The following is a 21,334-nucleotide window of genomic DNA, read 5'->3' as shown; positions in this document are numbered from 1 at the left end:
GTGAGGGAGGGTGGGGGCAGTAAGACTGAAGATGAAAGGTATTGTAAGATACACGTACAGGTTGATGTGAACAAATGGTGTGTTGTGGGGGAAGAAAGTGTTATTTTGATGCTTGCACAATTGTGATGCTTGCCCTGGGTACCATTTACCCTAGTTATGCCCCTGGCCATAACCATCCTGTTTTATTTTGTATTATTCAAGCAATGTTTCTGTGCTACATTAAGCAATTTGTCCTTCCTTTTTAAAAATGGTGAGGGGTGGTTTAAGGGTGATTTAGCTGCTATTTCTAGCATTGAAGTGACAACACAGAGGCCTCTTATATTTTTGTAGTAAAAGGTGATAGAAGGTCAGCAAAAAGAATGGGGTGGGGGCAGGTAGAAGAGACTGGAAAGGTTTCTGTTTGGAGGGTCATTATGTACACACAACTATTGTGTTATAGACTGTCCACTTGGTAATGTCTTGGAAGAATGGTGGACATTAAAACACTGAGGATGACGTGTGTGTGTACTTGTGTATAAGTGCAAGCATGGTTGTTTGGTTTAGAAGTTCATTTCCAAATCACATGGTTTGGGGTTCAATCCTACTGCATCGCACCTTGGGCAAGTGTCTAATATTATATCCCTGAAATCAATCAAAACTTGGAAGAAATCTGTTGTGTGTGTCTGAGAGTGTTTATGTCTCTCTTTGCTTTGACATCATGCAGTAGTTATAAAGAAGCATCACCATAGAAGCCCTGTCATTTGTTTCCATTCCTCCCTGAAAGATATGTCCAGCCATTGGGGAAATATTACCTTGTTTGGTATACAGGTGAGGGTTGGCCACAGGAAGGGCATCCAGCTGTAGAAAATATGCCTCAGTAAATTTTATCTGACCCATGGAAACACGGAAAAGTCAACATTGAAACAGTGATGATGATGATGATGATGATAATGTGTGTGGGTATTTCTGTAAATAACCAACAAATATTTGCAAATAAGTTTGTGCGTGTGAATGTGTAATATTTATATAAACAATTGCGGTTGATATGAAAAAAGCTGAGAACATCACAATGGTGTACTATTGTCATCGTCATCACCACTATCATCTTCGTTGTCATTGTCATCACCATCAACACCATCCAGTATGACATAGTGTTGATTCAGAAAATTTACTGAAACAGCATGTGTGGTCGTTGAAATTTGCAATTGTAATTAAATATAACGAATGGGCTTGTTTTGTTGTTTGCAGTTGATAACGAGACAGACAGACAGACTATTGACACAAATGTTGGTGCTGTGTGGAGACCAAATATATTTGAAGAGCTACAAGGGTAGAGAATTGGTTTGTTTTCACAGTTGGGATGGTGATGAGGGCAGGGGTGATGGTGATGGCAGGTTGTGGCAACACTTATCTTTTAACAAGTGTTTCTGTTATTTCGCAAGTGAATTGTGGCAGTCATATTGCAGTATGAAAGGGTTTTGCTATCAAACTTGTTGATCTATTATGCATGTCTTTTTAACACACTCCCGACAACCATTGACTTCTTTTCTCACCTTTCTATCTCTTCCTCTTTTTCCTCTTCTCTCTCTCTCTCTCTCTCATTCACACAAATACATATATGTATATCTGAGCTAAAAGGGGTCACATATCCAAATCACAGGTTTATTCACTGGTCCTTCAGTCAAACAAACCTGTGGTTTGGCTGGGTTCCCTGTTTTTGTAATTTTTTTTCTTTCTCCACACATAGATTAACATAAATTTGACTCTACACACCTCCAACATACCTTAGTATTGAGTTTGTACCACAACAGAAATAAAAACGCATGTGTGTATAGTAATAATCTATATTGAAAATGCAGTTGGTGTTTTTGTTTTGTATAACATACACGTGTTTCAACAAGTAGATTGTCATTATTAAATAAGCCAGTTCTGTTATGCAATACCAGCTACCCACTTCCACAACATTATCGGTAAAAATGTATATTATATAAAGCTTAAATTACCAATTACATTTTCTCTGTTGAAAAATGCATTACTATAATGTGGCTTTGATTCCATGCTAGCCAAATCTAGAGATTTGCTGATTATCATTGAAGTGCATCATCAGGTTCAAGAGTGGAGTGTGAGATTATCTATAGAATTCAAATGTTTTAGTGATGTGCCTTCCAGCACACTTTGTAATGTGTATATATATATTTACCATTCATCCCATGCTGGTATGGACAACAGACGTTAAATGATAAAGATATATAGAACAAATAGTTAAGGATTATCAATCTGGGCAAAATACTTCATAAGCTCTCTATACACACACACACACACACACACACACACACACACATGGGTTAGTGGACAATGGAGCCAAATCCAAGTTATTAACCCTATAGTACTTAAATCAGCCATATCCAGTCCCAAATATTTTGGGGTAGGGATCCAGTCAATTAGATCGACCCCAGTACATAACTGGTACTTAATTCATTGACCCCCCCCCCCCCCAAAGGATGAAAGGCAAAGTCAACCTCGGCAGAATTTGAACTCAGAACGTGAAGACAAATGAAACACTGCAAAGCATTTCGCTTGGTATGCTAACGCTTCTGCCAGCGCCCACCAATCCCAAATATTTTACCTGTTTTACATTCAAACTGACTGGATCCAGCCTCTTACACTTATTCTACAATGTCATGCTAAAAATAAACAGTATCATAAAAATCGCAAAGTTACGAGATAATCCAAGATTAATTCAGAACAGTGTGAAGAATAAGCTTTGCATTTGACAAGAATAATCTGGATGCTAAAAGGGTTAAACACAGTCTGCTCGGCTGAGAACGAGTACCACCCTTCTGCTGGGGCAACCATGTTCCTCCATGGTCTGCTGGCTCAAAAGGTGACTGGCTGGAGAAAGTGCTTGTTCATTCAAATCTAAACAGCAAAAACAATTTGTGAAAGCATGCTACTGGGATCGTTCTCATTTACAAGTAACAGCCGTTGTTTTATGCACACGTGTGTGTGTGATTATTTATTTGCATATTTATTTTTAACGTCTAGACAGTTTTGGATGCAAAATATACTGGTTGAAATACCAGTTTCTCATATCTTGTTGTATACAGTGCCAATCGGTGTGTGTGTAAGAAATTAGAATGATGAAGGAATAAACAATTATGTTATGAACTTCACTGGCTTACAGCTGTTTCGGCCACACATGCCATGCACTCTTACTTGAATGCTTGTATATTACCCTATAGCTTCATCAGAGCTCCACTGAAGCTATAAGGTAATACACAAGGATTCAACTATGAGTGCATCGTATCTTTGTAGCAGAAACAGCTGTAAGCCAATGAAGTTCACGACATAATTTTTTATTATACTGCTCTGTACTCGACTGATACTTCATTCTAAAGCCTATGTATATTGATATCTAACACCAGGTTATAAGTTTCACTATGCTTAAGCAAAATATTAAAATATATAGATATATTTTGATTGAGTCAATCTCTTGCTACTCTGAAGTTTTACCTCTGCATTCACAGTCATCAGGTAAGTTATGCATCCTGCTAGATGACCCTATAAGCTCAGGTGAAACAACAGAGTAGCAAGAGATTGACATCTCTTATTAGGGTATTGAGTACTCTCTCCCTGACAGTCAACACTACATATATATATATATATATATATATATTCTATCCCAAGAGGGTGACAAATTCAAAAGGAGCTATGGTCGGCCACTTAGAATAATGTACTCAGCCCAGATAAGCATGGGAAAGTTGATGTTAAAATGACAATGATTATGATAAAGTATGTCAGTGGCTAACATGTCCAAAGGCTGCTGTCCAATATCTATTAGCATCTGTAAGAAAATGTTTATCTGTTTTGTATATGGTCAATGGAGAAAGGTACATCTTTCTTTATCATGAACACAGCTTTGTTATATAGATAGGGAATGGGGGGGGGGAGCCAAGAAAATACTATTTTTTGTGTATATTTTAGAAATAACCATATAAGTAATTCTGCTTAATGAGTCAAAACACTTTCAGCTGGTTCCCACCTACCCATCCTTTCACCCCCTCAACTAATCTTGATAGTTCATGGCTCACCTTCTCATTAAATGGTTTTGTGGTGATGCATTATATTACCTTCATATTTGTACTGATTCTGTTGTTGAACAACATAACATTGCCATGTTGTCATTGGATAATATCAACATATTTCTTCATAGAAGTCTTTTGTCATTGTTGTTGTTTGTGTCCACCCCCCACCCCCCAGGTCATTCTTCACGAAGCAAGCCTCTGTTATTGTCTACTTAAGACACTACACTACTAACTAGAGTGTTGCCCATCATATTGGTAGATAATGCTGGGAACATACTTCTACCTCTGGGTCGTATCAGGTAATTACTGGAAATATAATAATTATAATTTTACTTTCTGTTAAGTTTACTGAGGAATGACTACTCATTTTCGAAATATATTTGTTAAAGTGAATAAAGCAAATTTCTCATTTGTGTACTTGTAATAGATATATGTTATCAATAACAATAATAATGTTTAGGTGAAACATTACTTGATCCTTCCTACATTGGCAAAAGCATGTTCCTAACATTACTTTGTCATATGATAGGTAACTCTACTCAATGTATAATAACCAAGGGAAATAAATCCAATAGCATAAAGAGTTAACTCCCATTTGGAGACAGCCAAACAGAAACAAAGGGAAATGAATCCAATAATATCAGAGTTAACTCTCTTTGAGAGACGGCCAAACAGAGACACAGAGACACACTGTCATTTTTATTAAGAGCTAGGTTTTAACTGTTTATAAAACCCAAATCTGCCTTGTGTTTTATCACAACATCACACACAAGTAAAAGAAAAGTCCTGACTATAAAATTTAATTCCAAACTTTGTCCTCTCTTTATTCTTTTCTTCTGCTACAGCTTCTGCTTTTCTCAAGTTACTGATTGTATACTTCCTCCACCATTACAAACCCAACGAAACAAACGTGTACCTCAATCCTTCTTCTTCCTTATTATAACCATGTCTCTCTGCTTGTGTTCCCATTCTGCCCATGCTTACCCACCATGTACAAACTTCAAACTGAAAATCTACTACCATTAACTATTCCTGCACTTCATGTCTTTTAGTCGAGAAGGGGCTGAAAATACTGCAGGTATTATTGTCCCCTTCTAAAACAAGATACTACTGACAGTATTGTTTATGTTTTGCAAGGAATACCTGCTCCATCTAGAAAGTCTAACTTAACATTCTAACTGATCCTATTTTAATATTAACATATTGGTAAACTGATGTAATCAGATGTTCACTTAACTATTATAATGAATGTCCTGCACCTACTGACCTTTAACTCTGCCAATCGAATGGAACTAGATCCTATTGTCCTGCCAGATAGAGGCTGAGATGGTTCTGGAAGAAATAGTGTTAAGAAGACAAGCCATCCAGGAGAGTGGACACATAAGATGAAGAGGCTGTCGAGTCTGGAAATACAAACGTTCTCAGATGTTGGTCACTGAACTGTCTGTCCACACACCCCTATAGTTCTTGGTGACTTTTGACTGTCTTTTACAAATTCGACCCGGTTATCGTTGCAACGAAGAAGTGACCACCACACCAGTTGAAGAGAGACTTTAAAAAAAATTGCTACAGAGTAAGTTTTCTGGACCAAGGTTACTTCTAATTTCTATTGGTGAAAGAGAGAGAGCGAGAGAGAGATGCCAACATTAGCTTTCCTGATCCACAATCCATAAAAACCAATGGTTTAACCATTGATGATGTTGATAATATTGTAACACTATTATCACGTCTTCATTGCTATTTAGATTGTGAATATCGATTATTTGTACATGTCTAACAAAACATGTCTGCATTGCTTTCTTCTAAATTAACTTGTCAATATTCTCTTTCAGAACCCAGTGGACCAGCAGATATCACACTTATATGATATTGCCCAGTAGACAGAAAGATATCGCTATATAGAAGGCATTCTTCTAAAAATAATGGACCACCAGTCTGTTTTCAACCAACGACTATGAAAGTTATTCTCTGCAATCTATTTCTCCATATGGTTCCAGTGTATTAAAAGACTCTCCTCTCCTCTTCACACTAGTTCTCTGAAATAGTTAGATTTTATGTTGGCATTTCACTGCTACCACTGTTGTTGTAGTAGTCAGTCATTTGAAATATGATTTCTTTTGATAAAACCCCGGTCTCCTCAGAAACCTGCCATTCTGTTATGCAATCGTACCCTAATCAGTCATCTAATATTCCAGAAACAGCTATGTACTCCCCTTCATTTGCACTGCCTAATGACATGGGGTCTCGTTTACAGTATACCAAGCCTGCTGCCACCTTACCAAACAATTCTATACAAGAACAGGCCCCTTACTTATATTCAAGTTTTCAACAACAGACTACAATTCAATATCCAACCACTAATAACTCGCTAGTTGATAATAGCAATCTTGCTGTGCTACACCAACCAACGAGATCAGAACTACCAGTTTCAAATAACAATCTGATAAATGTATATTCAAATAGTGTTTCTCAGTCGTTTTATAACCAGACATTACAGAGTGAAGAAAGTGTTAATATAATGCGTGCTAGGCCTTCAGATGGATTATTAAAAGAGTCACCTCCCAAGGACCGGATTTATGAACACATACCCCATGCACATTCTATTTCCAAATCCCACAAAAAGATAACAGAACTCAGTGATGAAGATCTGTCTTCACGATTCCCATCCAGCCCTCTGATCAGTTCCAAAATTAAGCCCTCATCTTTAACTTTATATTCTAGTATTTGCAAGTCGTTGTCGTCATCATCGTCGTCATCATCTGTTGAAAACAAGAAGAGAAGGCGTTCACGCTCACGTTCTTCTTCACCGTCTTACTCACGATCAAAGTCTCCTAGTTCCTACTCGAGATCCAGATCGTCATCTAGAAGAAAGTCGAGAAGATCTCGATCTAAAAGCCCTTATTCAAAAGGGAGAGGTCACTCGGACAAACCCCGATACAGCTCTAGGTTGAATGAGAATGACAAGTCATCAAAGAGATCATCACGATCAAGGAGTCGAGAGAAGGACTACCATAGGGAGACATCCCAAAGTGATAAGTAAGTAGATAACCAGTTACATCTCTTCATAGCAGCAGTTCTCCCTCTTGAATATTGCCAGGATTACATTCGACTAAGAATTCTATCTTTCTTCCTTTCTCTCTCTCTTTCTCTCTCTCTCTCTCTCTCCCTCCCTCCCTCCCCTTCTATCTCTCACTATCTTTCTCACTCATGTCTAAGAGGTAGGCAAAGAGAGAAAGAGAGGGAAAGAGAGAGAGAGAGATAGAAAAAGAATTAGCACCATAGTTTGGTAGAGCGCCAAGTCTGTGACCTGACCATCAGTTTACCAATATCCTGGGACAAGCATGAAGATCACCTCTTCACCATGAATCCCTACCCCCTCTTCCTATGCAGTAAAACTAATTATATAATAATAAAGTATCAGTAAATATCAATATTGATAAAACGTATTTTTTATGTGGTCTGTATACTTGACTTGTGTGGGCAATAGTTGATTGTGTATGCCCCATCCTCATCATACATACATATACATACATATATAAAACTTTGAGATGGTTATGTCTTTTGCTGAGTAGAAATTGCTTTTCATAAAGTGGAATTCAAACATAGATGCATGTTTGTGTGTAATGTAATGCTTTGTCCCAGAATGGCCATAGTCTGCTGATTAATAAATGAATAAAAGTCTGTTTATGTATATACATATTTTTTTTTTGTTATCTTGTGGTGCAAAAATATAAAAGTGCTCATCACCCCCTTGTGTTAGAGGTGTGTAGAGTCTGATATATGTTTAATCATGTGTAAAGTTAACAGGGTTCCATATCTGTATCAAAGGTTTTGTTTAGTCCCGTGATTGGTTGGACACACTAGTGAATGAAGAAGAAATAATTGATAATGGTTGAGTGGTTTAAGTGTCATCTGGACATGATCGTGTGGTCTCTGACATCAATTGTTATCATATCCAGGAAGGTTTGTTTTGCAGTTCTCGAGAATTAATTTAGGCTTGTGTTAACTGATTGAAATAGGTTCTTTTTGTCTAGAACTGGAGTGGTGCTAAATAATATAGAACTTCTCTGTAAAACAGAGGTTACAGTGTTGCAATCCATTCCTAACCATCCAATGCCTTATGTTGCAGTGTTATCAATATGTTGTTGCTGATTTCTCTTTTTCGTGTCTTGATTTCCTAATAACATTAAGAAATGTTGTGGTGTGTGCTACAAGTCTCATTGTCAGAATGAAATTGTTGCACTGCTAATGTTGCAGACTTTTGAATCATTGCTCTGAATCAATCCTTTGTTGTTGTTTTTGTTGTTACTTGACTCCCACTTCACACCTGATTGAGTACACATATCATCAAAGACATTCCATCTGTGACCAGATGCTTTATTTTTCCTTCAGTCAGATTACATCTTCATCTGCAATATTGAATGTGGCCTTTTTTTTTTTTTTCAAGATGAAGACAGTTGTTTGAGAGAATTTTGGCTGCTGTTTCTAGTAAGTTGAGCATCGAGCATCTGTGTAAAGGCTCCCTCCTTGTTTGGTTGAAGTGTTGTTGTGGATGGGGAGGTATCTGCACATTATATGTTGTATTTGTTAAAATGTAAAATATCACTTATTCTTTTGCTTTTGGTTTCATTGTAATATGATTACATACACACACACACATACACACACTGTATGTATGTATATACACACACACACACACACACACATATGCATGTGTATAAAGTCTTTGCCAACCTGAACTTTGCCATAGATTTGACTCTACACTCAATGTTGAGTGCCTCCCCCCATCAATGAATGTTCCTTTTTTTTTTTACTCTTTCTATTTTTAAAATAATAACCATAACTTAACATATATGCGTATATAATCACATTGAAGTAAATAAAGAGGGGTAGAAAGGAGAATACTCAGTGCCAAACGTAGAGTGTCCAAGAACGGTTTGTTAAAGCTAAATCTTGGGATTTTGTGACTGAGCCATAAAATTTGAAGATTCAGCTTCTCTAAATGTGTGTGTGTTGGTGGGGAAATCTGTGTGTCAAACAAAAACACCTTGTAGTGTATGGTTATGTTGAAGTTACGTCCCTTTATGCTCAGGTCAACATTTTGTTTTTCTCCTCTCGTGAGTTAATATGGACAATTAGAACTCCAAGTTGGTGCCTTAGCATGACTGCAGCTCAGTGAATGAAACCAATGAAAGAGAAACACACATACACAGCACATGAGTGCTGGAGAATGCTAAGACAAGCGAGGTATACATATGCACAGAGTAGTCCTCAGATAAACGAGAACTTATATTACAGTTCCTTCATCTAAGGCAAGTACTTTCACTGTAGAAAATCGGCTACAAGAACAATCTTTGTCAAGCAAGAAAGACAGATAAACATCAGTAATCTGACTACATTTATTTACATGGAATACAAACTAGATATGTAAAAAGAAACAAAAAGGAGTTACGGAATAGTTTTGACAGTTGTTTCAAACAAATCCTGGCTTATGCTGTAACCACATTCGTTACATCACAAGGACCCATAATGTCATGAGTGTATGGAATAGTACAAGTTCCTAAGGATCTGTTAGTTAAGGCTAGGTCACCTCATCTGAAGAATGTGGCAACAGGGCTTGCTTAACAGATCAATAAGAACTTGTGTTATTCCACAGACCAACAACACCGTGTGTCTTTATTATGTATTGGACATGGTTAAGGCATAGGCCATGGTTTGCGTGAAACAGCTGTTGAGATAAAACTATTGCATAACTCCTTTTGTTTATTTTGTATTCCATGTAAACATTAAGCTTCTTTGTGTTTATCTGCCTGTATATAATATGCACACACACACACACATACATGTTATTTGTGATTTAATGAGGCTACCAAAGATGTCATGTAAAGAGGAATATCTTAACAATTATCAAGCAGGTTTGATAATTATTAAGAGGTTCCTCTTTGTATGAAACCATTGGTAGCCTTTTAAACCCACAAATGAAGAATATTTATCCACCAATGCATTGTTGAGCACTCATTTTCACTGTTTGATCTTAGTGTATACACACACACACACACACACACACACACACACACACACATATATATCCATGTATGTATATGTGTAAGTTGTTGAAATATAAGTCTACAAAATTAGGGCTTAAAACTCTTAATCCAAGCAGTATTGACACTTGAGGTATGCTATGTCCACCTAGATCTTTAAAAAATAAAATACACTTCTGGACATAATATACACATTCCATTACTGTATGCTGATTATTTTTGTGATTTTTGTTGTTGCTAATGACGTTGTCCTGGTTACGATAACCCATCTAACACCTAGATTGTTTTTTTTTTTCTTATACCTACTTTCAGATACAGAGCATCAAGTAGACATAGGTCATATAACACAGACAGTAACCATTCCTCGACAACAGATAAATCTGTCACATCAAAAGACGATCGATTAGCTATCGACAAAGTCAAGTTACATAATATTGCGGTGTAAGTATTCACTATACCCTTGGGTGCATTACTATGTAGGGTATTCACAATGTGTATGTCTAGGATATCAATAATGTGTGTATGTGTATCTAGGAAGTGGGCAGTGTATGATCGGCTGTATAACCAGTGCAAGGACTGTCTCTGCTCTCGGTGCTGTGTATATCTCTGGGGTGTCTGTTATTAGCTGTACATATGTCTGTCTGTCTTTCTCTTTGATATTAGCTACATGTATGGGGGTTGTCAGGTTTAGTCACACTGCATAACACCTTGGGTGAGTATCTTCTACTATAGTTCCAGGCTGACCAAAGCTTGGGACTATAATAGAAGACCGGTCATCCTGGCCCCTTGTCGTCTTCTCTGTGAGGCTCAAGATCCAAGATCAGCTTTCACCACTTTGTCCCATGTCTTTCTGGGTCATCTGGGCCCCTTTTCTGCAAGCTCCATCCTCATTTAGTAATCGACACTTCCTTATACAGCTGCCCTCATCAGGTATCCATACCAGTGCTCTCTTCGTTTTTGCAACACTACATCTGATTCCTCTTAGGCCCAGATTTTCTATCTTGTTCATACATACAGTGTGTGGGTGTATGTTTGCATGTGTATGTATATGTGTGTATATATGAGCACTTGTTTGTCTCTCATCATCATCATCATCATTATCGTTTAACGTCTGCTTTCCATGCTGGCATGGGTTGGACAGTTTGACTGAGGACTGGCAAGCCAGACAGTTGCAATGACGAATGTTCCAGTTGGTTCAATCAACGGAACAGCCTGCTTGTGAAACCAATGTGCAAGCGGCTGAGTACTCCACAGACACACATACCATTAACGTAGTTCTCGAGGAGATTCAGCATGACACAGAGTGTGACAAGGCTGGCCCTTTTGAATTACAGGTACAACTCATTTTTTCCAGCTGATTGGACTGGAGCAACATGGAATAAAGTGTTTTGCCCAAGGACACAATGTGCCATTGGGTATCAAACTCACAACCTTATGATCATGAGCCATACACCTTGTTGTAAATTTAAATATCATGTCTAAAGCCATAATTTATGGAAATACTTGCAGACGGAAACTTGATTGTTGTAAACAATGTTTTTTTAAAGAAAATCTCATACCACCATTTCATTGGTATAATTTCTTGTGTTCATTCACAGAGCAGGAGTGTGTTTAAAGCATAGCGACATTGTAATTAAGTTTGTTAATTAACAGAGAGTTGTGTTTAATGACATTGTTACAGTTTGTGTTAACGTTTCTGTTGATGTCTGTTCTGTTTGCAGTGAGAAACTAATCAAATCTGGGACGGCCGCTAAAGAAGACATTGCATCATTGCGAGCTGGTGGGAAAACTGTTGAAGAGTTAATAAGTAAGTACATAGGGGTGGTTTGTTGGGTGGAGCTTTCTACCCTATCGTTCAATTAGTTTAATGTCTGTAAAAATTCTGTTGTATATCCAGTACTAAGGTGAAGATGCTGTGGTATTTATCCTTATCGCTGTGATAATTCCCTTCTAAAGATCCCGATGATGTACTTTTATTTGTCTAGGGCATCTCAGTGGGAGCTGTTTTTGCTTGTATTGACAGCAGTGGTCATTTTGGATTGTCTGAATAATGTGATGTCCTTTAGGAAATGTTTCAGAGGATTTCAGACAATCTGGTCCCTTTCCCTTTGAGCCCATCTTTTTGTGCAATGAGAGATTTAAGATTGTTCAAGGGACAAACCACACTGAACTTCCCTTAGTGATAGGCTCAACATGTTGTCAGAGTCTGAGAGTTTGGGAAGGACTGGCCCTTACAAATGGCTGAACCCTTTAGCATTCAATTTACTTTGATTAATTTAAAACAATGTAAATCAATAAGCATTACATTTGACAAAGTAATCACCATCATCATCGTCATCATCATCAGCAGACGTTAAACAATGATGATTATTTTGTCAATGTAATGCTTATTACTCTCTTTACTCTTTTGCTTGTTTCAGTCATTTGACTGCGGCCATGCTGGAGCACCGCCTTTTAGTCAAGCAAATCAACCCCAGGACTTATTCTTTGTTAGCCTAGTATTTATTCTATTGGTCTCTTATGCCGAACTGCTAAGTTACGGGGACAAGTACCAGTTGAGCACTGGGGTCAATGTAGTCAACTTAACCCTTTCCCCTGAACTTGCTGGCCTTGTGCCGAAATTTGAAACCGACATTTTGCTTTTATTTCTGATCTTGTTGTTGTTGTTGCTGTAACAGATTATTGTAAACAGATATCACAAAAGGAACACGAGTCCAGTTCTGATAATTCTTTGTATGATTCAAAGAAACCTGAAGAAGAAATTGAAATCACAAACCATCCTTTCAAACGACCAGAGAATCATTGTATCGTCCAGGCTGTTAGAAGTGCTATTTTAAACATGAAGGTAGGTCTGTCATCTCACCAGCTGTTCTTTATTTAAACCATCAATGTTTTTCATCAATGCTTCATACTTTATGGCCAGCACCATGCTGTCCTCACAATCGAAATGAAATGCAGGTGGGAATTATTCTTTAATTCAGTTGCCAAAAAGAGGACATCTTGTTTGTTCACACACCCATGTGTGTGTGTGTGCACCAGTGCCGCCTGACTGGCTCCCGTGCCGATGGCATATAAAAAGCACCATCCAAGCGTGGTCGATGCCAGTACCACCTGACTGGCCCTCATGCCAGTGGAACATAAAAAGCATCCACTACACTCTCAGAGTGGTTGGCGTTAGAAAGGGCATCCAGCTGTAGAAACTTTGCCAGATCGAATTGGAACCTGGTGCAGCCTTCTGGCTTGCTAGCCCTCAGTCAAACTGTACAACCCATGGAAAGCGGATGTTAAACAACGACGATAATGATATGTGTGCGCGCGCACACACACACACTAACCCCCATTTATCTCAACAGTTAACAATTCGATCCCATAATGAATACTACCCACTGCTACAAGACAAGTGGGTAGCCTAGACTTAACTTTGTTTCAATTCTTGGTTAAACCCAAGTCACTTCTTTTCTATCTCTAATGAACTTGGGAAAAGCATCAATATCACAAATTCATATTCCCCCTCTCTTCCTCTTTCATAAATATGTACAATAAACCATCCTTTTTTCCTCCAATTTTAATGGTTTTCTTTTTTGCTGTTGTTTTCAGAATAACAAACACCACCAACTGCCCTCCCCTCAAGATATGGTAAAAGATTCCCCATTAAGGCTTCAATTCCCGGTGTCCAGTGGCAGCCAACATCGTGCTAAAGAACTTCAGAAAAACTCTACAGCTCAGTCGGTGTATGCTGCAGGAAGGAATGGTAAACTCGATTCCTTGGATACAAACTCAAATTCAGACCCAGTATTTCCTGAAGACAGCCAACAGGTAACAAGTTTCAACCATCTGTAATTCTTTTGTTCACTTGTCCCCCACTCCCTTCCTCAAGAGTCTGTGATATTGTATACCTTAAGCAAATCTTTCCATTCCCTTTCCATAGGGGTAGCCAGCAGTGTGGGTCACTGATGAAATATTTAGAACAAGGGGCCACAAATGGGTGCAGGGGATCCAGATAGAAGAGGAATCTGTAAATGAGAATTGTCAGTTTTGTTAAAGCTTGTATATTTGTTCTGGTTTTCTGCATTCTGAGCTCAAATCCTGTTGTGGTCAGCTTTGAACTTGTGGGTGAGTGGGTCAATAAAATAAAACACCTGTCAAGGGCAATAGATCGGCAGAATTGTAAAAGGGATCAGATGTGGTACCTTCAAGGTCTTTGTATTCAGAGTTGATGGAGTGGTAGACTTAAGCTGTTACTGTATTCAACACCACCCACCACCACCACCACCACCATCTGGTCCTTGGGTGCTTTTAGTGGGGTTCATCCCATTGCAGATATCTGCATCATATCTCAGGTTTAAGGATAAACTTCCGACCATTAATCTCAAACATCCTGGTAAACAATACAAGGTTGGATTCATGAGTGCTGTCCTACCCACCCTGATAAAATGGAGAAAAATTAAAAGAAAAAAAACATGCATGTAAGCATGGAAAAAATGGACATAAAATGATGTTATATATGTATACATGTAGGACCAACCAATGCTTTGTGGGTAAATTTAGATGGAAACTGTACGAAGCTCACTGTGTATATGTGTTATGCGTTTACATTTGTGCTCCTCCAAAAATCATTAAGTTACAAGCAGTGACATTGTTGTCGTTTCCCCTGTTGACAAATCATCAGCTGGCTCTGTGTCTTCAAAGATTTGGAATAAAAGACCCCTTCATTGAATTTTTGTCTGACCCATACTAGCATGGAAAAAGTGGATATTAAAAAAAGAAAAGACATTAGGCATAATATAGCCAACTGGTTAATAAGTTTGCTTTTTCATCACAAGGTCTTAGGTTCAATCCTAGTACATGCTATCTTGGGCGAGTGTCATTTTCTATAGCCTTGAGTCAACCCATACCTTGTGGGTGAGATTAGGTTGACAGAAACTGTATAGAAACTCAAGTGGATTGTACCTGAGAGAGACATGTCTGTGGAATACTCAGCCACTTTATATGCTGTTTCAATAAGCAGATAATCCAGTTGATAGAATAACTGCTTCATTGAAAGCAAGATCCATTGTGTGTGTTTATATATGTGTATGTGTGTTTTTAAAAATGAAGTAGATGTCAACATATTTAATGTATTGAGCAATAAAAATCTGCATTAGAAGTAATTATGTGATGAGAAAAAGACCTTAGCTTGACTCATCATCATTTAACATCCATTCACCATGCTGGCATGGGTTGGATGGTTTACAGGAGCTGGCAAGCCAGGAGGCTATTCCAAGCTCTGTTGTCTGTTTTGGCATAGTTTCTGTGGCTGGATGCCCTTCCTAATGCCAACCACTTTACAGAGTGGGACTGGGTGCTTTTCATGACTAATATTACTTTAATCGTTCTGATAAATATGGGGTTGGGGAACAACTGAACATGTTTCAGTCTTATTTGAACCTCTTCAGCAGAGCAAACTTCACCTGTTGTTACCGAAGCAGTGATTAGAGAATCACTGAATATATGTACAATATCGTACGTGATATAAAGTGTGAATAAATTAGCATAATTTAAATTCTAAAGCTGTAAGTCAGGGAGTTGAGATGATGGGGTTATAACCACCTCAAAGAGACTCCGTCTACGTGGCAAAATAAAAAGAAGCAAACAGGCTAAAATGATGTGTGTGTGCGTGTTGTTACAGGATGTCAATATAACTCAAGTGATGACTGAACGTATGAATGCTGTGAAGAAACTGCAGAAGAACCCTCATGACACTCAAGCATTAGGCAGCATGTATCGAGCACAGAAAGAGGTTTGTGAAAACTACTTTACCCTATTTATTGTCAACTGTTAGATGGGGGTTGCAGGGCCCAGCGACAGTTTCTCATGATCACAGCAAACCCAGATTGAAAAAGGGGTTCCTTCTGGACCACCTTGAGAGAAATATCTCAGTTGACTTGTCAAGAGTGTCCTTCCTGTTTGAGTCAGTTATAGCTGCTATTTCTAACTGGCTGAGCAACCACGTTGAGGCTCATGTGGTTGTTTGTTGGTAGGGATTGGTAGATGTTGTTTAACTCTGGGTCAGCGCCACTCAAACACAACTATAATCAAAAGGGTTCCAGCGATATGTCCAGGGTTACATTTATCCAATGTCCTTATTGATTTGAGGTAGGAAGGTGTGATGTGCAGCAGAATTCAACTGCTATGTCTAGCAGGGTCAAGCAAATAGATGTCTGCAGTTGTCATTACTGGCTGGTAAAGGTCAGCTCCTTCTCTCACTCTCACACACGTGTGTGTGTTTTTATATATATATATATATATATATATATATATATATATATTAGTATATATATATATATATATATATATATATTAGTATATATGTATATATAATTTTTTATAACTATTCTCTGCAATTTGATGCTAGTTTCTTTTTGTTCATAGATGGACTTTTCGATTCCAAATTGACATGTCCAGTTCTGTTTAATGGAAACTTGTAGCACTCATTGACCCTTTAACTCTATATATATATATACAAAATATGTTTGGTTGGTGTTATTATCAGCATCATTTCATGTCCACTTTCCCATACTTGCATGGAATTTATTGAGGCAGGCTTTCTATGGCCAGACATGTTTTTCACAGAAGACTGCATACAAACAACCTCGCTTGTATGACAGTGATACTTGTTTACAAACATCACACAAACACATCACATTCATGCACACGCATAAGACATGACTGGCATCTTTCAGTTTCCATCTACCAAATCCACTCACAAGGCACTTTGGTCAGCCTGGGACTATTGTAGAAGACACTTGCCCAAGGTGCCCGCAGTGGGATAGAACCCAGCACCTCGTGGTCGGGAAGTCATACATGTACCTCTGGTGTAGTTTATTCAAAACTCTGACAACAGAGTTGGCCGTGTTGGTGATCTTTTTGACCATGTTGTGTTTGCATAAATTGGTAGTCAAAGGGTTTGTGGGGTCACAACATGAACAGCCCTTTCTTTGGTCCCTTTCTTGGTCATTCACATCACTTGTTCAAAGTACTGGGGTGTGGGGGTGAGTGAAATGAATTCACTGTTTGACTACTACTACTACTACTCTATGCATCACCCCGAAAGTTAGAAAAGTTGACTTCCGTGGGATTTGAACTCATTGCACAGAGGGTCTAAATAAAAACCACCAAACATTCTAACTGACACTCTATCAACTCTGCTCGTTTAATGTCTTTGTTTCTGATGATGATGATGATGATGATGATGGTGGTGGTGGGGCCAGGGCCAGGGGAGGGTAATTTTTGTTTGTCTTTTATTCAACCTAGAAAAGGATTGTACCTGGAGCTTCTTTTAGGTCATCCTTGATTGGATAACGAAGCAATAGTTTGGGGGACAAGAAAAGGTTAGTGGGGTTAGGGGGTTTGTTTTGGGGACAGGTTTGTGGAATATAAACAGTAGGGAGGAAAGGGTTTAGTTCCAGAAGGGATGTAACTTTAGAGTGTTTAAAATTAGTTCAAGGAAATTAGATCTAGCAAGGATGTTGTTGGGTTTTTGGTCTTAATTTAGGCCTGATTTGATAGACCTGTTACCAAAGACATCCCATCTTTTATTCAGACTTAGCGTGTCTAGGACCCTAGAACTAAACTATGAAAAATATTTGTTTTGTTTAATCAAGATGAGTAAGGTGTGTTTTTTTAAAAAGATTTAGCTACTATATCTAACAGATCAAATTATAAGATAGAGGCTGCTCTTGTTAACTTGAGTTGTGGATTTCAAAATGGCCCAAAAAGCCAGCAGAGCTAACCACTGCAGTATCTGTCCTTAAAATAACCGTTGTGTGTATTTAATATGTTGTTGTTGTTGTTGAATTCATGTGAAACATTTGTTTGCTGTTTAGTTGAATCGGTGGGCTCAGTCAAAGCAGTTACCTGGTTTATTTACTGGAAGTACTGGAGCCAAAGTGATGACACTTGAGGAGTTAAATGGACCTGACAAAAAATTACAAGCTTGGGCGAAAAAGGTGAGAATTATTCCATTTTGGATTTCTGTTTCTACTTTGATAAAATGTTATTTTGTTACTTCATCTAGCTTTCGTCTTTACACTAATTTACTAATACTACATTTTATATGGATTCTCAGCTTCATTGTTACTCTTGCATTTATCTATTCCTATACGTGAAGGAGTGTGGCCTGGTGGTAAGGCTATTGCACTTGTGATCACTACATCGTGGATTCAATTCCTTTATTGGGTGGTGTGTTGTGTTTTTAAGCAAAACACTTCATTTCACTTCACGTTGCGCCAGCCCCCAATCCCTTTCAATCAAGGGGGGAATGTTGGCCTGCTTGTCTGGCCAGTAGGGTGGCATCATTCGATGGCTAAAACCATGTAAAAGCACATTGTGCCCAGCAATGTATAACATCTGTGTGTGTGTGTGTGTGTGTGTGTGTGTATATATATATATAATATTATTATTATTCTTTCTTACCTTAAATAAATTTATAAGGAGTTTATTATAGACCTTTGTGGACGGTTTTTTGCTATTTTGGTAACGGTTGCATGTTTTATCTTACCAATACATTTGGTAGATATCATTATATGAACACACACACACACACACACATATATATATATATATATATATATATATATATATATATATATATATATATATATATTTCTGATATGATACTTCTGAATTGTGAACTTAGAAATATTAGCCATCATTTATTTCTACTTCCCTTATAATATTTAGTTTCCATGTACATCATTAAAATGGTGATTATATATGATATATACACCTCTCGTTTATTATTTGAAATGGTGTCTGCTTTGAGGTCCATTAACAAATATATTGCTGTAATATATACAAGTACACAGTATTTAATAGACATGTATGTTGACCAATTAATGTGTGTGTGTGTCTGTTGTGTATTGAGCGTCCATCAGTTGTTGACCAGCTAATGTCCATGCTGTGTGGTGTTGTTCATTCCAGCAACAAATAATCAATGCTGCTCCTGTTAAAGGTGGCATAGGTATGCACTTACTACAGAAGATGGGTTGGCGCGAAGGGGAAGGACTCGGCAAGAACAGCAAAGGACCAACAGAACCCATCATTGTCAATGTGAAAATTGACCGCAAAGGTAAGAAGTGTGGTCGCGATTTTTGGTGTGTGCGGGTAGGGGTGATGTGGAAGTGGGTGGGTGATGTACCTCAGGTGTTGAGGGTATTTGACATAGATGTCATATTGTTGTGGAGGAAGTAGTTGATGGAAGTGGTGGTGTAGTTGAGATTTTTTGTTGGTGGGGGAGGGCAGTGAATGATGTAGTGCGGATGTTGTTTAACAGGAGATGATATAACTGAGTTGTGGTATTTGCAGGGAAGGGGTTGATTGACAGGGCTAGAGTGTGGAGTGTGTGTAGCTGGGGGTGTTTTGTGCTGGCATGTTGTGTCCATCATGCTACAAACCTGTCCCTTTCTACTCCCTTAGGTCTCACATCACATGGTGAAGATCCAAAGAAATCTCAAGCTGTAGAACTGGCTAAACACATTTCAGGTATTTATGCTTTTGTTTTTCTTTACTTACCACTTTGACTAACTGACCATCTAGTTGGATGGATTGTGGTCTCACTGATCGCCTGGCTGGATGAAGCCACCTCACTGACCATTTGGCTGAACTTGACAATGTTCTTTTGATTATATATGTATGGCATCACTACAATACACACACACACATACACTCGTATGTGTAAGTTTCAAAATACAATTACCTATCCAACAATGTAGACAACAAGCTGTTATAAACATTTCAAATTTATGCATTCCTTCACACATAGATTTCCAGGAGTTGTGGCATTTTGCTGTACTTGAGATGTGCCAAGCTAAGTAAAATCGCTGTCTTCCATACATACAGGCTTGTCTTTTACAGGTGTCGGTGCCACGTAAAATGCACTCATGCCAGTGGCACATAAATAACACCCAGCTCACTCTGTTATGTGGTTGGCGTGTTAGGAAGGGTATCCCAGCCGGAGAAACCATACCACAACAGACAATTGGAGTCTGGACAGCTCCCCAGCTGGCCCTCTCTAGTCAAACCACCCAACCCATTCCATCATGGAAAACATATGTTAAACGATGATGATGATGATATCATTAGAAGACACTTGCCTAAAGTATCATGCAGTGGGCCTGAACCCAGAACCATGTGGTTGGGAAGCAAACTTCTTACCACACAGCTACACCTGTGCCTATATTAAGTAATGCGATAGATATTGGACACAGGTTGATCAGATTCCACTCTTCCTCTTCTTCCAAAATTTGTTGCTTTTTACAATTGTCTCACTTTTTTTCCCCCCCTATTTTTGTATTTTTTAAATTCAAGCTAAAATTAATGAAATGTGTTTATTATCGTCAGGTAAACATCCTGTCTCTGCTTTGGTTGAACTAAGCAACAAATTAAAGTGGGGTGCTCCGATATTCCAGCAGATTGAAGAGAGGGGCCCCGACCACAAAAAGACTTTTAAATACAAGGTAAGCATCCCCCTTATATTCACTACGATCACCCACACTACCACATCATTATCGATGGATGAAAATTTAACATTCCTCTCATCTTTCTAGGAGAATTTTTCACTTAGTTAATAGAAATGTTTTCTAAAGGCAACACAGGTATTAAATAATGTTAAGATGCATATCCGGTGTGGCTTATATAATATGCTGGGGAAGGAGGTATATTGAGATGATAAACTACTGACATACTAAGCAATTTTTCATAAGGTATTGCTAATGGGTAAAAGGATTAAGACTCCCTCTGGTCGTGAATGACCATCGGATTGCACCTAGAAAGTTCCCCTCCAAGGTACAAGTCCAGGCAAGGTTGTTTTATGGAAGACCAGCAATCACCCATGCGTACCAGCTTCCCCCAATATTATCCAAGGGAAAGGCAAAGGGACCGATACAGCTTGGCACCAGTTGAGTGAACTGGAGCAACATGAAATAAAATGTCTTGCTCAGGAATACAACACACAGCATCGCCTGGAAATTGAACTCACTGCCTCATGATTGTGAGCCCAATGCTCTAGCTACTGGGCCATGAGCCTTCAAGTTAGCACTAACAGGCTGATATTTTGGCTTGTTTATGTTATTTTATTATTGTACCTCGTGGACTCATGCCCATCCAGCACCTGAATCTACGAAACTCAGTCCCCCCATCTGCGATACAGTTGCAATAGACTCAGGACGATCTTTTGATAAATTAAAA

General features: G+C 38.4%; 1 protein-coding gene across 5 annotated transcripts in view; it reads left to right on the top strand.

The window, feature by feature from the left end:
* LOC106879242 (protein Son) overlaps nt 1-21,334 on the top strand; it is a 39,548-nt gene that overhangs the window by 17,042 nt on the left and 1,172 nt on the right. For 3 of the 5 annotated variants that reach the window (XM_089363528.1, XM_089363529.1, XM_089363527.1), the window contains exons 2-11: nt 5,897-7,100; nt 10,421-10,549; nt 11,830-11,915; nt 12,787-12,953; nt 13,706-13,924; nt 15,777-15,887; nt 17,974-18,096; nt 19,070-19,217; nt 19,565-19,630; nt 20,489-20,604. In XM_089363528.1, the coding sequence (XP_089219654.1) occupies nt 6,172-7,100; nt 10,421-10,549; nt 11,830-11,915; nt 12,787-12,953; nt 13,706-13,924; nt 15,777-15,887; nt 17,974-18,096; nt 19,070-19,217; nt 19,565-19,630; nt 20,489-20,604 (2,094 nt within the window). In that variant the 5' untranslated portion in view covers nt 5,897-6,171. The remainder of the gene's footprint in view (nt 1-5,896; nt 7,101-10,420; nt 10,550-11,829; nt 11,916-12,786; nt 12,954-13,705; nt 13,925-15,776; nt 15,888-17,973; nt 18,097-19,069; nt 19,218-19,564; nt 19,631-20,488; nt 20,605-21,334) is intronic. The other 2 variants (XM_089363533.1, XM_089363532.1) reach the window with 2 other exon arrangements.

Source organism: Octopus bimaculoides, chromosome 15 (genome assembly GCF_046866305.1).
Source record: "Octopus bimaculoides isolate indiv1 chromosome 15, ASM4686630v1, whole genome shotgun sequence".
NCBI lineage: Eukaryota > Metazoa > Mollusca > Cephalopoda > Octopoda > Octopodidae > Octopus > Octopus bimaculoides.
This window is presented reverse-complemented; position numbering and strand designations above follow the sequence as displayed.